The sequence below is a fragment of the Salmo salar genome, chromosome 01 (genome assembly GCF_965601325.2).
Source record: "Salmo salar chromosome 01, fSalSal1, whole genome shotgun sequence".
NCBI classification, from domain to species: domain Eukaryota; kingdom Metazoa; phylum Chordata; class Actinopteri; order Salmoniformes; family Salmonidae; genus Salmo; species Salmo salar.
Window position 1 is genome coordinate 86886624 of NC_138291.1, and position 19193 is coordinate 86905816.

At 44.0% G+C, this 19193-nt stretch overlaps 1 protein-coding gene across 4 annotated transcripts in view; it reads right to left on the reverse strand.

The window, feature by feature from the left end:
• Positions 1 to 19193, reverse strand: part of LOC106611671 (calcium-activated potassium channel subunit alpha-1a) — a 226511-nt gene that overhangs the window by 111568 nt on the left and 95750 nt on the right. For all 4 annotated transcript variants that reach the window (XM_082977652.1, XM_045723530.2, XM_045723527.2 and 1 more), the window contains exon 3: positions 12668 to 12729. In XM_082977652.1, coding sequence (XP_082833778.1) covers positions 12668 to 12729 — 62 coding nt within the window. The remainder of the gene's footprint in view (positions 1 to 12667; positions 12730 to 19193) is intronic.

Below are 19193 nucleotides of genomic sequence, written 5' to 3' on the forward strand. Positions count from 1 at the left end.
CAACGCGTATTTTTCTGGGCGCAGTGCTCAGATTATTGCAAAGTGTGATTTCCCAGTAAGGTTATTTTTAAATCTGGCAAGTTGATTGCGTTCAAGAGATGTAAATCTATAATTCTTTAAATGACAATATAATATTTTACCAATGTTTTCTAATTTTAATTATTTAATTTGTGACGCTGACTTGACTGCCGGTTATTGGAGGAAAACGATTTCCTCAACATCAATGCCATAGTAAAACGCTGTTTTTGGATATAAATATGAACTTGATAGAACTAAAAATGCATGCATTGTCTAACATAATGTCCTAGGAGTGTCATCTGATGGAGATTGTAAAAGGTTAGTGCATCATTTTAGCTGGTTTTATGGTTTTGGTGACCCTGTCTTTGACTTGACAAAACATTACACACAACTCTTGTAAATGTACTGTCCTAACATACTCTAAATTTATGCTTTCGCCGTAAAACCTTTTTGAAATCGTAAAACGTGGTTAGATTAAGGAGATGTTTATCTTTCAAAGGGTGTAAAATAGTTTTATGTTTGAAAATTTTTAATTTTGACATTTATTTGGATTCAAATTTGCCGCTCTTGAAATGCACCTGCTGTTGATGGAGTGCACCACGGGTGGCACGCTAGCGTCCCACCTAGCCCATAGAGGTTAACATCCTTATCATTTATCGCCCTCCAGGTTCCCTTGGAGAGTTCATCAATGAGCTTGACGCCTTGATAAGTTCCTTTCCTGAGGATGGCTCACCTCTCACAGTTCTGGGTGACTTTAACCTCCCCACGTCTACCTTTGCCTCATTCCTCTCTGCCTCCTTCTTTCCACTCCTCTCCTCTTTTGACCTCACCCTCTCACCTTCCCCCCCTACTCACAAGGCAGGCAATACGCTTGACCTCATCTTTACTAGATGTTGTTCTTCCACTAATCTCATTGCAACTCCCCTCCAAATCTCCGACCACTACCTTGTATCCTTTTCCCTCTTGCTCTCATCCAACACTTCTCACTCTGCCCCTACTCGGATGGTATTGCGCCGTCCCAACCTTCACTCTCTCTCTCCCGCTACTCTCTCCTCTTCCATCCTATCATCTCTTCCCTCTGCTCAAACCTTCTCCAACCTATCTCCTGATTCTGCCTCCTCAACCCTCCTCTCCTCCCTTTCTGCATCCTTTGATTTTCTCTGTCCCCTATCCTCCAGGCCGGCTCGGTCCTCCCCTCCTGCTCCGTGGCTCGACGACTCACTACGAGCTCACAGAACAGGGCTCCGGGCAGCCGAGCGGAAATGGAGGAAAACTCGCCTCCCTGCGGACCTGGCATCCTTTCACTCCCTCCTCTCTACATTCTCCTTTTCTGTCTCTGCTGCTAAAGCCACTTTCTACCACTCTAAATTCCAAGCATCTGCCTCTGACCCTAGGAAGCTCTTTGCTACCTTCTCCTCCCTCCTGAATCCTCCTCCCCCTCCCCCCCCCCCCCTCCCTCTCTGCGGATGACTTCGTCAACCATTTTGAAAAGAAGGTTGACGATATCCGATCCTCGTTTGCTAAGTCAAACGACACCGCTGGTCCTGCTCACACTGCCCTACCCTGTGCTTTGACCTCTTTCTCCCCTCTCTCTCCAGATGAAATCTCGCGTCTTGTGACGGCCGGCCGCCCAACAACCTGCCCACTTGACCCTATCCCCTCCTCTCTTCTCCAGACCATTTCCGGAGACCTTCTCCCCTTCCTCACCTCGCTCATCAACTCATCCTTGACCGCTGGCTACGTCCCTTCCGTCTTCAAGAGAGCGAGAGTTCCACCCCTTCTGAAAAAACCTACACTCGATCCCTCCGATGTCAACAACTACAGACCAGTATCCCTTCTTTCTTTTCTCTCCAAAACTCTTGAACGTGCCGTCCTTGGCCAGCTCTCCTGCTATCTCTCTCAGAATGACCTTCTTGATCCTAATCAGTCAGGTTTCAAGACTGGGCATTCAACTGAGACTGCTCTTCTCTGTGTCACGGAGGCTCTCCGCACTGCTAAAGCTAACTCTCTCTCCTCTGCTCTCATCCTTCTAGACCTATCTGCTGCCTTTGATACTGTGAACCATCAGATCCTCCTCTCCACCCTCTCCGAGTTGGGCATCTCCGGCGCGGCCCACGCTTGGATTGCGTCCTACCTGACAGGTCGCTCCTACCAGGTGGCGTGGCGAGAATCTGTCTCCGCACCATGCGCTCTCACCACTGGTGTCCCCCAGGGCTCTGTTCTAGGCCCTCTCCTATTCTCGCTATACACCAAGTCACTTGGCTCTGTCATATCCTCACATGGTCTCTCCTATCATTGCTATGCAGACGACACACAATTAATCTTCTCCTTTCCCCCTTCTCATAACCAGGCGGCGAATCGCATCTCTGCATGTCTGTCAGACATATCAGTGTGGATGACGGATCACCACCTCAAGCTGAACCTCGGCAAGACGGAGCTGCTCTTCCTCCCGGGGAAGGACTGCCCGTTCCATGATCTCGCCATCACGGTTGACAACTCCCTTGTGTCCTCCTCCCAGAGTGCTAAGAACCTTGGCGTGATCCTGGACAACACCCTGTCGTTCTCCACTAACATCAAGGCGGTGACCCGATCCTGTAGGTTCATGCTCTACAACATTCGCAGAGTACGACCCTGCCTCACACAGGAAGCGGCGCAGGTCCTAATCCAGGCACTTGTCATCTCCTGTCTGGATTACTGCAACTCGCTGTTGGCTGGGCTCCCTGCCTGTGCCATTAAACCCCTACAACTCATCCAGAACGCTGCACCCCGTCTGGTGTTCAACCTTCCCAAGTTCTCTCACGTCACCCCGCTCCTCCGCTCTCTCCACTGGCTTCCAGTTGAAGCTCGCATCCGCTACAAGACCATGGTGATTGCCTACGGAGCTGTGAAGGGAACGGCACCTCCACACCTTCAGGCTCTGATCAGGCCCTACACCCAAACAAGGGCACTGCGTTCATCCACCTCTGGCCTGCTGGCCCCCCTACCTCTGAGGAAGCACAGTTCCCGCTCAGCCCAGTCAAAACTGTTCGCTGCTCTGGCACCCCAATGGTGGAACAAGCTCCCTCACGACGCCAGGACAGCGGAGTCAATCACTACCTTCCGGAGACACCTGAAACCCCACCTCTTTAAGGAATACCTAGGATAGGATAAAGTAATGCTTCTAACCCCCCCCCCCCCCCCCTTAAAAGATTTAGATGCACTACTGTAAAGTGATTGTTCCACTGGATATCATAAGGTGAATGCACCAATTTGTAAGTCGCTCTGGATAAGAGCGTCTGCTAAATGACTTAAATGTAAATGTAAATGTAATTTTCCTACCTCATGATGCCATCTATTTTTTGAAGTGCACCAGTCCCTCCTGCAGCAAAGCACCCCCACAACATGATGCTGCCACCCCTGTGCTCCACGGTTGGGGTGGTGTCCTTCGGCTTGCAAGCCTCCCCCTTTTTCCTCCAAGCATAACGATGGTCATTATGGCCAAACAGTTCTATTCTATCAGACCAAAGGACATTTCTCCAAAAAGTACAATCTTTGTCCCCATGTGCAGTTGCAAAACGTAGTCTGGCTTTTATATGGTGGTTTTGGAGCAGTGGCTTCTTTCTTGCTGAGCTGCCTTTCAGGTTATGTCGATATAGGACTCGTTTTACTGTGGATATAGATACTTTTGTACCTGTTATCTCCAGCATCTTCACAAGCTCCTTTGCTGTTGTTCTGGGATTGATTTGCACTTTTCGCACCAAAGTACGTTCATCTCTAGGAGTCAGAACGTTTTTCCTTCCTGAGCGGTATGACGGCTGCGTGGTCCCATGGTGTTTATACTTGCGTACTATTGCTTGTACAGATGAATGTGGTACCTTCAGGCGTTTGGAAACTGCTCCCAATGATGAACCAGATTTGTGGAGGTCAACATGTTTTTTTTCTGAGGTCTTGGCTGATTTCTTTTGATTTTCCCATGATGTCAAACATCGAGGTGTTGAGTTTGAAGGTAGGCCTTGAAATACATCCACATGTACACCTCCAATTGACTCAAATGATGCCAATTACCCTATCAGAAGCTTCTAAAGCCATGACATAATTTTCTGTAATTTCCCAAGCTGTTTAAAGGCACAGTCAACGTAGTGTATGTAAACTTCTGACCCACTGGAATTGTGATACAGTGAATTATAAGTGAAATAATCTGTCTGGAAACAATTGTTGGACAAAAAACTTGTGTCATGCACAAAGGAGATGTCCTAACCAATTTGCCAAAACTATAGATTGTTAACTTCTTGGTGACAGGGGGCAGTATTCAGAAATTCAGATGAATAACATGCCCAAATTAAACTGCCTGATACTCGGGCCCAGAAGGTAGGATATGCATATCATTGGTATATTTGGATAGAAAACACTCTGTTTCTAAAACTGTTTGAATGATGTCTGTGAGTATAACAGAACCCATATGGCAGGCAAAAACCTGAGAAAAAAATCCAACCAGGAAGTGGCTTGTAGTTTTTCTATCTAATCCCTATTCAAACTACAGTGTCTGTGGGGTCATTTTGCACTTCCTAAGGCTTCCACTAGATGTCAACAGTCTTTAGAACCTTGTTTTATGCTTCTACTGTTACTGGGCAGAGAATAGGAGCTGACTCAAGCCTGGGACCAATGAGTTGTTTACTGCGCACTCACACAGGCGCGCCCTTCCTTCTTTTTCCTCTGTAATGAATACGCTATTGTCCGGTTGGAATATTATCGAAGATTTATGTTAAAAAGACCCTAAGGATTGATTGTAAACATCGTTTGACATGTTTCTACGAGCTGTAATGGAACTATTTGACTTTTCGTCTCTGGTTTTGCACTCGCGCATTATGCCTTTGGATTAGTGATCTGAACGCGCGAACAAAACGGAGGTATTTGGACATAAATATGGAGTTTATCGAACAAAACAAAAATTTCTTGTGGGAGTCCTGGGTTGCATTAATCTTACATCTAGACGTTCCGCTAGCGGAACACCTGCTCCAATATCCAATGATAGGCGTGGCGCAAATGACAAATTCCTCAAAAATACAAAAACTTCAATTTTTCAAACATATGACTATTTCACAGCATTTTAAAGACAAGACTCTCCTTTATCTAACCACACTGTCCGATTTCAAAAAGGCTTTACAGCGAAAGCAAAACATTAGATTATGTCAGCAGAGTACCAAGCCAGAAATAATCAGACACCCATTTTTCAAGCTAGCATATAATGTCACAAAAAACAAAACCACAGCTAAATGCAGCACTAACCTTTGATGATCTTCATCAGATGACAACCCTAGGACATTATGTTATACAATGCATGCATGTTTTGTTCAATCAAGTTCATATTTATATCAAAAACCAGCTTTTTACATCAGCATGTGACGTTCAGAACTAGCATACCCCCGCAAACATCCGGTGAATTTACTAAATTACTCACGATAAACGTTCACAAAAAACATAACAATTATTTTAAGAATTATAGATACAGAACTCCTCTATGCACTCGATATGTCCGATTTTAAAATAGCTTTTCGGTGAAAGCACATTTTGCAATATTCTGAGTAGATAGCCCAGCCATCACGGCTAGCCATTTAGACACCGACCAAGTTTAGCCCTGATCAAACTCCGATTTACTATTACAAAAGTTTCATTACCTTTGTTGTCTTCGTCAGAATGCACTCCCAGGACTGCTACTTCAATAACAAATGTTGGTTTGGTCCAAAATAATCCATCGTTATATCTGAATAGCGGCGTTTTGTTCGTGCGTTCCAGACACTATCCGAAATGGTAAATCAGGGTCGCGAGCATGGCGCAATTCGTGACAAAAGATTTCTAAATATTCCATTACCGTACTTCGAAGCATGTCAACCGCTGTTTAAAATCCATTTTTATGCCATTTTTTTCGTAAAAAAGCGATAATATTCCGACCGGGAATCTCCGTTTAGCTAAACAGAGGAAAGTAAACAAAGCTTTCGGTCGACGCGGGCACGAGCCTGAGTCTCACAGTACTGTAACCAGCCACTACCCAAACGCGCTACTTTGTTTCAACCAGAGCCTGCAAAGCCACGATTCAGCATTTTGCCGCCTTCTGAGAGTCCATGTGAGCCGTAGAAAGTGTCACGTAAGAGCAGAGATCCCCTGTAATTGATAGAGATAATCAACAAGGCCAAGAAATGGTCAGACAGGGTACTTCCTGTACAGAATCTTCTCAGGTTTTGGCCTGCCAAATGAGTTCTGTTATACTCACAGACACCATTCAAATAGTTTTAGAAACTTTAGGGTGTTTTCTATCCAAAGCCAATAATTATATGCATATTCCAGTTTCTGGGCAGGAGTACTAATCAGATTAAATCGGGTACGTTTTTTATCCGTCCGTGAAAATACTGCCCCCTAGCCATAACAGGTTAAGGAGAAGTGTATCAATAATTCTTTCAATAACTGTTGTAAATTTTATCAATGTTTATGATGAGTATTTTTGTAAATTGATGTGCTCATTCACCGGGAGTTTTGGAGGGAATACATTTTCTGAACATCACACCAATGTAAAATGGGGTTTATGGATATAAATATGAACTTTATCGAACAAAACATACATGTAATGTGTAACATTGAGTCCTGGGAGTGTCATCTGACGAAGATCATCAAAGGTTAGTGATTAATTTTAGCTGTATTTCTGATTTTTGTGACACCTCTCCTTGCTTGGAAAATGGGTGTGTGGTTTTTCTTGTTAAGGCACTGTCCTAACATAATCTAATGTTATGCTTTTGCCGTAAAGCCTTTTTAAAATCTGATACTGTGGTTGGATTAAGGAGAATCTTATCTTTAAAATGGTGTATAATACTTGTATGTGTGAGAAATTTGAATTATGAGATTTTTGTTGTTTTGAATTTGCCGCCCTGCTATTTCACTGGCTGTTGATAGTGTGTTACAAGACATTTGTGGAGTGGTTGAAAAACAAGTTTTAATGACTCCAACCTCAGTGTATGTAAACTTCTGACTTCAACTGTAATTGAAATAGCCTATATAGGCCCATGTAGCCTACTGTATATAGGCCTATCTTTTTAATGTATTCATCTCGGTTTTCGTTTGAAGCTTAATTTTATCCTTCACTTGTTTGTAACAATTGCAAATACTTTGTAACTTTGTATTTGAAGTCAACTTAGTTCACAAGTTATCGGCAGTCACAGTCAGACAGATAGTCTAAACATCTCAATTATATGTTTAGGGGAGATAAAGTGATACGGAAGGGCATTTTGGCTGCACTACGAGTGGGCTGATCTCATGTCCTGACCATAGAGATCTCTTATTTTCTATGGTAGAGTATGTCAGGGCATGACTGGGGAGGTTTATTCAAGTTTTATTTTTCTATGTTGTTTGGTTCTAGTTTCTGTTTTTCTATGTTGGGTTTTTTGGATGATCCCCAATTAGAGGCAGCTGGTCATCGTTGTCTCTAATTGGGGATCATATTTAAGTAGTTGTTTTTCCCACCTTTGTTACTGGGAGATTATTTTGAGTTAGTGCATGTAGCACCTCTTCGTCACGGTTTGTTGTTTTGTTTATGGTTTATTGTATGTCTTGCATAGTTTCACATTATAATAAAATATGTGGAACGATATTCCCGCTGCACCTTGGTCTGCTCCTACACACAATCGTGACAGAATCTCCCACCACCAGAGGACCAAGCAGCGTGGTCAAGAGGAATGGACCTGGGAGGAAATCTTGGACGGGAAAGAACCCTGGAGGCAGGAAGGGGAGTATCGCCGTCCGAAGGAGGAGATAGAGGCAGCGAGAGCAGAACGACAACGCTACGAGGAACAGAGAGTGGTCGGCGGAGCCGAGGGGTGAACCAGAGCCAGTCAGGGAGTCGAGTGAGGAACTCAACAAAAGATTCCGGAGAGAGGTGTTGGCGTTGAGAGCGCTGCAGAGCGGGCGTGCTTACCCTGAGGAGCGTGTGATCAGTCAGGCACCGTGTTATGCGGTGATGCGCACTGTATCTCCAGTGCTCATTCATAGCCCGGTGAGCACTGTGCCTGCGACCCGCATTTTCCGGGCTAAAGTGAGCATTCAGCCAGGACGGGTTGTGCCGGCTCAGCGCTCCTGGTCTCCAGTACGCCTCCTCGGTCCAGGATATCCTGTGCCAGCTCTATGCACTGTGTCGCCAGTGCGCATTCACAGCCCAGTTCGTCCTGTGCCAGCGCCCAGCATTTGCCGGTCTAAAATGAGCGTTCAGCCAGGACGGGTTGTGCCAGCTCTACGCTCCAGACCTCCAGTGCGCCTCCACGGTTCAGTATATCCTGCACCAGTTCTACGCACCAGGTCTCCACAGCCCAGTACGTCCTATGCCTCCTTCTCGCACTCTCCCTGGAGTGCGTGTCCTCAGTCTGGTGCCACCTGTCCCGGCTCCACGCACTAGGCCTCCAGGGTGCCTGCCCAGTCTGGTGCGTTCTGTGCCTACTCTCCGCACTCGCCCTGAGGTGCATGATACCAGTCTGGCGCCACCTGGTCCAGCCCCACGCATCAGGCCTCCAGTGCGCCTTCCCGTTCCAGAGCTTCCGGCGACAGTTCCCAGTCCAGAGCTTCCGGCGACGTTTCACCGTCCGGAAACTCCTGAGATGGTCCACGGTCCGGGACCTCCTGAGACGGTCCGCGGCCCGGGACCTCCTGAGACGGTCCGCGGCCCGGGACCTCCTGAGACGGTCCGCGGCCCGGAGCCTCCAGCAATGCTGGTGGGTTTGCAGGATGAGAGGGTTCTTCGTCCCGCACCAGAACCGCCTCTGATGCGGGAGGATCCGCGGGATGAGAGGGTTCTTCGTCCTGCACCAAAACCGCCACCAACACTAGACACCCCCCCCCCTAACCTTCCCTTTTGGTTTCAGGTTTTGCGGCCGAAGTCCGCACCTTTGGGGGGGGGGGGGGGGGGGGGGTACTGTCATGTCCTGACCATAGAGAGCTCTTATTTTCTATGATAGAATAGGTCGGGCCATAACTGGGGGGGGTTTAATTCTAGTTTTATTTTTCTATGTTGTTTGGTTCTAGTTTCTGTTTTTCTATGTTGGGATTTTTGGATGATCCCCAGTTAGAGGCAGCTGGTCATCGTTGTCTCTAATTGGGGATCATATTTAAGTAGTTGTTTTTCCCACCTTTGTTTGTGGGAGATTATTTTGAGTTAGTGCATGTAGTACCTCTTTGTCACAGTTTGTTGTTTTGTTTATGGTATGTCTTGCATAGTTTCACATTATAATAAAATATGTGGAACGATATTCACGCTGCGCCTTGGTCCGTTCCTACACACAATCGTGACATCTTAGCTGCCTTGAATTTGCCTGTCTGGTTTGGTGGTTATGCATGTTGCTAGTATGTGCTAACTGGCCTGAATAATACTGTTTTTTTAAATATAACATTCCTAAAGAAAATCAGAAGACTGGATGGTAATTTGTTTTCAACATGAAGCCATGAAAGATTCTGATGCATTTGGATAATATTCATACGGATAGAGCAATGAAGAGCTAATCGGATTCTATAAAGGGTTCTATATAGCCCCCAAAAGGGTTGTAACCATAGCGGAACCTTTTTTTAGTGCTATATATAACCTTTTTTAATGGATCTTTATAGAACCTGAGGAAATGGTTCTTTATAGCACCATACAGGTTCCATTTAGAACCTTATGAGCATGGTTCTTTACTGAATCTTCGGAAAATGTTTGCGCTATCGTTACAAACCAAAGAACGCTTTTTTGGCACTATATAGAACCATTTGTTTTTAGTGTGTAGATGTGAGAAGGTTTTTAAGAACCACGTTACTAACGAAGGCTCTGGGAAATACCTTGGCTACTACAGATACATCGTAAGAAGGTTCTAATAATGATCTTAACGCTAGGAAGTCTGTGGGAAACGAGGCCCAGGTCCAGTGCATGCATTTTGGCCTATTGCCCACAATCCCGATACTAAAGTACACACTAAAAACCTATGGTTCAAAATAGTACCAAATAGTGGTTCTTTGGCTTGTAACCATAGCGGAACCCTTTTTGGTGCAACATAGAACCCTTTTTTGAAGGTTCAATAAAGAACCATGATCATACGGTTCTAAATGGAACGTGTATGGTGTTCCTGTCCTAACATTCTATAAAATAACCATTAAAAAAGGTTCTACGTATTTAGCACAAAACAAATAATTCCCTTACCGTTACAACCCTTACAGAAGGGGATATATAGAACCCTTTTTTATGGTTCTTTATAGAACCTTTATGGAGAAAGGTTCTTTATATAACCATTCTCAATCTTTGTAAATTATTTTAAAGAATCATACAAGGTTTTTATTCTGGTCAGCCATATTATATTGTTAAAATTCCATAGGTATTATTATTGTGTTAACGGTGGTTGGCCTGATGTCCGACAATGATGAAAAAGCCTATAGAGAGGAAGTCAGTGACCTGGCAGTGTGGTGCCAGGACAACAACATCTCCCTCAACGTCAGAAAGACAAAGGATCTGATCGTGGACTACAGGAGACGGAGGATCGAGCACGCATCCATCCACATCGACGGGGCTGTAGCGGAGCGGGTTGAGAGCTTCAAGTTCCTCGGTGTCCACATCACTAAGGAATTATCATGGTCCACACACACCGACACAGTCGTGAAGGAGGCACGACAATGCCTCTTCCCCTCAGGAGGCTGAAATGATACAGCATGGGTCCTCAGATCCTCAAAAAGTTCTACAGCTGCACCACTGAGAGCATCTTGACTGGCTGTATCAACACTTGGTACGGCAACTGCCCGGCATCTGACTGCACGGTGCTACAGACGGTAGTGCGTACGGCCCAGTACATCACTGGGGCCAAGCTTCCTGCCATCCAGGCCCTCTATACCAGGCAGTGTCAGAGGAAGGCCCTAAAAAAATAAACAATGCAACTGCAACCACCCAAGTCATAGACTGTTCTCTGTGCTACCGCTCGGCAAGAGGTACCGATGCACCAAGTCTTGAACCAACAAGACACTGAACAGCTTCTCCCCCGAAGCCATAAGAGTGCTAAGTAGTTAGTCCGGGTAGCAATTGGTTAAATATTTAACTATCTGCATTGACCTTTTTTGCAGTAACTCTTTTGACTCATCACATACGCTGCTGTTACTGTTTATTATCTATCCTGTTGCCTAGTCACTTTATCCCTACCTATAAGTGCAGTACACATCTACCTCAATTACCTTGCACCCCTGCACATCGACTTGGTACTGGTAACCCCATGTATACAGCCACGTTATCGTTACTCATTGTTTATTTATTCCTTGTGTTATTATTTTTCTATTATTTCTCTTTACCCTCGGCATTGTTGGGAAGGGCCTGTTAGTAAGCATTTAACTGTTAGTGTACACCTGTTGTTTACGAGGTATGTGACATAAAAGTTAATGTGATTTGAGAAGTTGAATCAAGTGAGCTACCGCTGGAACAGCTGGGGGGTCCCTGAGGAGAGAATTAATAACCATTGACTGATTTAGTAACTGCTCTCAATTGACACAGAACACCATCATTGGCCATAGTCATTTATAATATGTAAGGGAATAGCACAACAAATTAGGTCAACTGGAATGGCACTCATTCATGGTTGCACAAATAGAGCTGTGCGCAAACCCTGCCTTAAAATATTCTAATGAGCCACCTCCTCTACATTATTATAATTAAAATAGCAAATAACCCTTTTGTGAACTGTAAAGAACCACTGAAGAGCTCAAAGGGTTATTTTAGTCAGTTTGGTTCCAAATAGAAACATCACCCTTCCCAAAGAACCTTGAGGAACCCTCATTTTGTAGTGTATACGTGATTTTGAATGTACAGGAAACCAACCATAACTGCCATAATCTGCCACATCTACAGTTACAGTTGTATTATCCACTTTGCAGGCCATCAAAAATGTTTAGTATGTGTAAGGAGCATATATTTTGTTTCAGAAATCATATTTCAGTGCCAGCAGCATGCCACCCTGCATCCCACTGCTGGCTTGCTTCTGAAGCTAAACAGGGTTGGTCCCTGGTCAGTCCCTGGATGGGAGACCAGATGCTGCTGGAAGTGGTGTTGGAGGGCCAGTAAGAGGCACCCTTTCCTCTGGTCTAAAAGAATATCCCATTTTCCCAGGGCAGTGGTTGGCGACATTGCCCTGTGTAGGGTGCCGTCTTTTGGATGGGATGTTAAACGGGTGTCCTGACTCTCTGTGGTCACTAAAGATCCCATGGCACTTATCGTAAGAGTAGGGGTGTTAACCCTGGGGTCCTGGCTAAATTCCCAATCTGGCCCTCATACCATCACGGTCACCTAATCATCCCCAGCTTACAATTAGCTCCTTCATCTCCCCTGTAACTATTCCCCAGGTTGTTGCTGTAAATGAGAATGTGTTCTCAGTCAACTTACCTGGAAAAATATGGGTTAAATAAATATTATTACAGCTTCTCTATAAATCAGGTTATAACCACATTAATCACCACATGTGCCTCTGGTACCACATCATTTGCCAGATTAGATTTGGATCCCATTGACAAAAAGAGAATCTCATTGTTTAGTAGAGCTCTGTTGTCACAGTGTAATAGCTTCCGGTGTACTATCATAACAAAAATCACGATACACTGTAGGTTACAGCTGTAATGTGTTGCAAAAAAGAATACTTACTCAGAGGAATCTATGAAGTATATTACAAGGGCTCCGATGCTGAGGGCAAAGACAAGCACCACCTGAAGAGGAGAGAGAGGAAAAGTTGGTCTCTAAGCTTTGCACTATTAATAAAGACCATCTAATGCATTCAATGTTATTAAGTAACACACTGAGAGGTAACATAAAGGTCCCAGTAATTAGCCTACTCTGGGGATATCACATTTACTGAGGCAGATAATATGTTAATTAAAGCTGGAATCCAGAGCGGTGAAACTGCCACGTCCATTTCACCGAATACTGTTTAATCCCTCTGACATCATTGCACACCATTGAACATGCAATAGAACAGTAGAGTATGTACTACAATTAATTTTTTTACCACAATGCTGGATGCTCATTTCCACAAAGCAATAACAAATGTGCCTCTGGTGGCAAGTGGCGCTGTTTTGCCTATCGCAGATCTCAGCTTTAAGGCCAAGGATAAATCATTCCTAACTGGCACTGTTAGAATATACATACATCACATCATCTCATTCTGACAGGGTTATAAAAGAGAGTGCTAGGCTACAACTACACCCAGGAACACACACACACACACACACACACACACACACACACACACACACACACACACACACACACACACACACACACACACACACACACACACACACACACACACACACACCCTAGCCTAGCTCAAAGGGAATAAACACAAACACAGAGAGAACTGTAAATAGAGCAGTATGCTACACCCTAGCTGAAAGGGAATACACCACACAGAACAGTAAACAAGATCTTGGCTCATCACGTCAATATAGTGAGACGAGGCGACAGTATAGCGGGGGATAAACAGAGATACGGCAAAGCCTTGAGCCTAGTCATATAGCTAACACAATAACAAAACAAGGGCATTGAGTGGCACCCTCTCTCTCTCTGTCTGTCTAATAGAGGAGGGCCTTTTGAATACAATTGAACATGTAGTCTATCTAAGGCCTGGTCCCAGATATGTTAGTACTGTTAAGCAACGTTTATGGTTGATGTTATGCCTAGTGTTCAGCATTACAAGGATCATGGGAGTTGACTAAACAAAACAAACAGATCTAGGCCCACATTGGGAGAGACTACAGGTTAAAGATGCACTATGCAGAAATCGCTCCGCCATAGTTCGCCTAATTTCAGTTTATGTGACAAAACAAGCAAGTACACTGTAGTGTAGAGAATCATTGTAATGACTACTCTGTTTGTATTCTGCCATATTCTCAGTCACCTTGCCATGGTTAAATGCGGTGGTTCGCACTTTCAGTTCTGCTCGAATTCTACCATCTATCCACGGTTTCTGGTTAGGGTAGGTTTTAATAGTCAAAGTGGGTACAACATCTCCTATACACTTCTTGATGAAATCAGTAACCTTCTCAGTGTACACGTCAATATTATTCTCGGAAGCTACCCGGAACATATCCCAGTCCGCGTGATCAAAACAATCTTGAAGCATGGATTCCGATTGGTCAGATCAGCGTTGAATAGTCCTTAGCATGGGTACTTCCTGTTTGAGTTTCTGCCTATAGGAAGGGAGGAGCACAATGGAGTCGTGGTCAGATTTTCCGAAAGGAGGGCAGGGAAGGGCCTTGTATGCATCCCGGAAGTTGGAGTATCAATGGTCCAATGTTTTTCCAGCGAGAGTACTACAGTCGATATGCTGACAGAATTTAGGTAGCCTTTTCCTCAAATTTGCTTTGTTAAAATCCCCAACTACAATAAATGCAGCCTCAGGATATATGGTTTCCAGTTTACATGAAGTCCAGTGAAGTTCCTTGAAGGCTGAGGGGGATATACACGGCTGTGACAATAACCCAAGATCATTCTCTTGGGAGATAATACGGTCGGCATTTGATTGTGAGGTGTTCTAGGTCGGGGGAACAAAAGGATTTGAGTTCCTGTATGTTATTACAATTACACCATGAGTCGTTAATCATGAAACATACACCCTTCTTCCCGGAGAGATGTTTATTCCTGCCGGTGTGATGAACTGAGAATCCAGATGGCTGGACCGACTCGGACAGTATATCCCGAGAGAGCCATGTTTCCGTGAAACAGAGTGTGTTACAATCCCTGATGTCTCTCTGGAAATAAACCCTTGCCCTGATCTCGTCAACTTATCCAGGGACTGAACATTAGCGAGTAATATACTCGGAAGAGGTGGGTGGTGTGCGCACCTCCTAAGTCAGAATAGAAGACCGCTCCGAATTCTTCTTCTCTGCCGGCGAAGGTTGTTCAAAACTCTGATGCAGTTGTCATGTTTTTTTATTTTAAATCTTTATTTTAACAGGGAAAACAGACTGAGACCTGGATCTCTTTTACGGCTGTGCCCTGTGTAAACATGTTGACATGTACAGTTTTAGGCATACAGACAAGAACATTTCAAACATACAAAACAAAGACACAATTCAACAGAAACAATCACAGACAACATACACCATACACATCCGTCAGTGATGTGAGACATGCCAAATGGAAAATGTATATATTATTGATGCAACTTCAATGTTGTTTGAGTTGCTTTGTGTATCACCAAATTAGCTTGAAATTATTTTTCTGCAACATTGCTCACCGAATCCAAGTTGCTTGACAAGAGCTGTCAGTCAAGGCAAACTCATGAGTATCAGCTCCCTGCCCGCTCAGCCTTTTCTTTTCAAACTTCCCGGTAGTTAACCATGAGAGAAAAAGTACTTTTCAGAATGACTGTGCAGGCCCTTCAATATCCAGTAACTCACTGGCAGCTTAACTGTCAATATGTTATTGTAAAATGCACAGTAATGTACTTGCAACTAGTGATGTTACGTATCAAAAATTAAACATGAACGTCCCAGTGCTCAACTACAATTAAGTTACTGGAGAATTCACTAACCTCTTACCAATGCAGCTCTTGATTGATACTATTTACAAAGATTGTAGAACAGAGAGTATGCAAATGAGGTGCTCAACCTTCATGAACATATCGATAAAACCACTTAAACTGGTACACTTCCACTAACAGCACAAACACAGCATATTTTAGACCATGCCCCCAAATATGCTAATGAACCCCCCCCCCCCCCCCCCAGCACATTGCTCCATCCAACATTTCAAAGTGCAGTGAAAGTAAGGTAAACAACAGCGTCATTTTACAACAATAACACCTTTATTCAACTGTAAAAATACTGTAACTCAGTATATGGTAACTTACATGTCAAATTACAGGTCATTTTTAACAGTGTGTGCCATAAGCAAATCTGAAGTATCCTATAAGTATAACTCTAGAACCTGTCATTGGTTCTACCTGGAACCAGAGTGTTCTTCGTGTGAGGGTTCTAAATGAAATGCAAAAGGGTTTCCCTACTTACAGGGACAAATCAAAGGGTTCAACATGGCATCCAAAAGGGTTCCCCCATAGGAACAAATGACAGAATGTCTATTGGTTCTAATGGTTTAACAATCTTTATCACACCCACAGATCCAGTGGTGTAGCAGGAAATTCAGCTGGCTGTCAACCAAGAAGTCGTGAGTTAAAATCCCAATTGAGGTTGACTCCAAAGTAATCAGAATTTTGCTGGTCTGCAAAACCACTCCCATCATTGTCATATTTCCCAGCATGCTGTGTTGCAGTTACAGTGAGGGAAAAAAGTATTTGATCCCCTGCTGATTTTGTACGTTTGCCCACTGACAAAGAAATGATCAGTCTATAATTTTAATGGTAGGTTTATTTGAACAGTGAGAGACAGAATAACGACAAAAAATCCAGAAAAAAGCATGTCAAAAATGTTATAAAATGATTTGCATTTTAATGAGGGAAATAAGTATTTGACCCCTCTGCAAAACATGACTTAGTACTTGGTGGAAAAACCCTTGTTGGCAATCACAGAGGTCAGACATTTCTTGTAGTTGGCCACCAGGTTTGCACACATCTCAGGAGGGATTTTGTCTCACTCCTCTTTGCAGATCTTCTCCAAGTCATTAAGGTTTCGAGGCTGACGTTTGGCAACTCGAACCTTCAGCTCCCTCCACAGATTTTTCTATGGGATTAAGGTCTGGAGACTGGCTAGGCCACTCCAGGACCTTAATGTGCTTCTTCTTGAGCCACTCCTTTGTTGCCTTGGCCGTGTGTTTTGGGTCATTGTCATGCTGGAATACCCATCCACGACCCATTTTCAATGCCCTGGCTGAGGGAAGGAGGCTCTCACCCAAGATTTGACGGTACATGGCCCTGTCCATCGTCCCTTTGATGCGGTGAAGTTGTCCTGTCCCCTTAGCAGAAAAACAACCCCAAAGCATAATGTTTCCACCTCCATGTTTGACGGTGGGGATGGTGTTCTTGGGGTCATAGGCAGCATTCCTCCTCCTCCAAACACAGCGAGTTGAGTTGATGCCAAAGAGCTCCATTTTGGTCTCATCTGACCACAACACTTTCACCCAGTTGTCCTCTGAATCATTCAGATGTTCATTGGAAAACTTCAGACGGGCATGTATATGTGCTTTCTTGAGCAATGGGACCTTGCGGGCGCTGCAGGATTTCAGTCCTTCATGGCGTAGTGTGTTGCAATTGTTTTCTTGGTGACTATGGTCCCAGCTGCCTTGAGATCATTGACAAGATCCTTCCGTGTAGTTCTGGGCTGATTCCTCACCGTTCTCATGATCATTGCAACTCCACGAGGTGAGATCTTGCATGGAGCCCCAGGCCGAGGGAGATTGACAGTTCTTTTACGTTTCTTCCATTTGCGAATAATCGCACCAACTGTTGTCACCTTCTCACCAAGCTGCTTGGCGATGGTCTTGTAGCCCATTCCAGCCTTGTGTAGGTCTACAATCTTGTCCCTGACATCCTTGGAGAGCTCTTTGGTCTTGGCCATGGTGGAGAGTTTGGAATCTGATTGATTGATTGCTTCTGTGGACAGGTGTCTTTTATACAGGTAACAAGCTGCGATTAGGAGCATTCCCTTTATGAGTGTGCTCCTAATCTCAGCTCGTTACCTGTATAAAAGACACCTGGGAGCCAGAAATCTTTCTGATTGAGAGGGGGTCAAATACTTATTTCCCTCATTAAAATGCAAATCAATGTATAACATTTTTGACATGCGTTTTTTTCTGGATTTTTTTGTTGTTATTCTGTCTCTCACTGTTCAAATAAACCTACCATTAAAATTATAGGCTGATCATTTCTTTGTCAGTGGGCAAACGTACAAAATCAGCAAGGGATCAAATACTTTTTTCCCCTCACTATAGATTTTTTCAATTGTTTGGTTTCAATATCTGTGTTTTTGCATGTAAACTAATTGATAAATTAAATCAATTAATTTATCTTATGCTACACAAAGATAAACAACATACATTTTCCTAAACTAATCCAATTTGTTAGGCTACTTATTACACCCTTTACTGAAATGGTTGTTCCAGTTTAGATGGTTTAGGTACTCACTGCCTTTCTAATCCAGCCAGTCATTCTGAATGCAGATTGGGTATGTCCACTCTGGCTGGAAACATCACTTTGCTAGTCAGTATAATATGTTTTGATGCTGGTCACATCACCAGTGTCCTAAACACCGCAAAGGCTAGTTATGGGGAAACAAAGCTTCCTGAAGCATTGAGCATTTCCAGCCAATTATGTCAAAAATAGGTTCATAATGCAAGGCTTTGATCAACACAGTGTACACTATTGGCATATGCTGATCAAAATAATTTAGAGCAGCCAAAGTACTATAGACAACGTCCCACACCCCATAGCGCCTGCACAGATTAGCCTTTTTGTCTTCTACCAAACCAATCAGGTGGCTGTTCGATGAAACAAAGTTTTGAACGGCATTGATCACGTGCCTCTGATAAAGTTTTGCAGGCATCGGCACACTGTTTAGAAGTATGCCTCAGAGCTCTGCAAAAACACCCCGAAGGCTGGTCACCAGCAAAAACACAACGAAGGATGATCTGCCAGCATAACAAGCTAGACCATGCTGGTCTGACCAGCATCTGACCAGCACGGAGCATGCCCTATGGGCCTTGGTCAAAAGTAGTGCGCTATATAGAGTGCCGTTTGGGACACAGCCAGAGAGTGGCTTGGGGTAAACTGAGAGAGCAAGCAGTCAATTGCAGAAGAAACGGTGATACCCAGCACCACTTATCATATTTAGACCAGTAAATAAGGCCAACAATTAGACAACATTTGAGGGAAAACTCTCTTATTAACTGCGTAGTCCATTGGCAGGAAAACAGGGAAGAAGGAAATCAACTTGATGAGACTGATAATATAGCTTCTATCTGAAACTATAGGTATATAAATAAATACTTTTTTTATATAACTATTTTCCCTAAAGTATGAAATGCGCCACACAACATGAAACGTTATTAAAAAGCCCATTAGGGACAATAATAATCTTATTTTTTCTTCAAAGAGTGGGGCAGTCCCACAGTGTATTAGATAGGACAGGAAAGGTAGGAGGAGAGTGGTAAATAGCAGTGAATCGGATTCAAACCCACACTGCGCAGGTACATATATTCTGAAAGGAAGCGGCTTAGA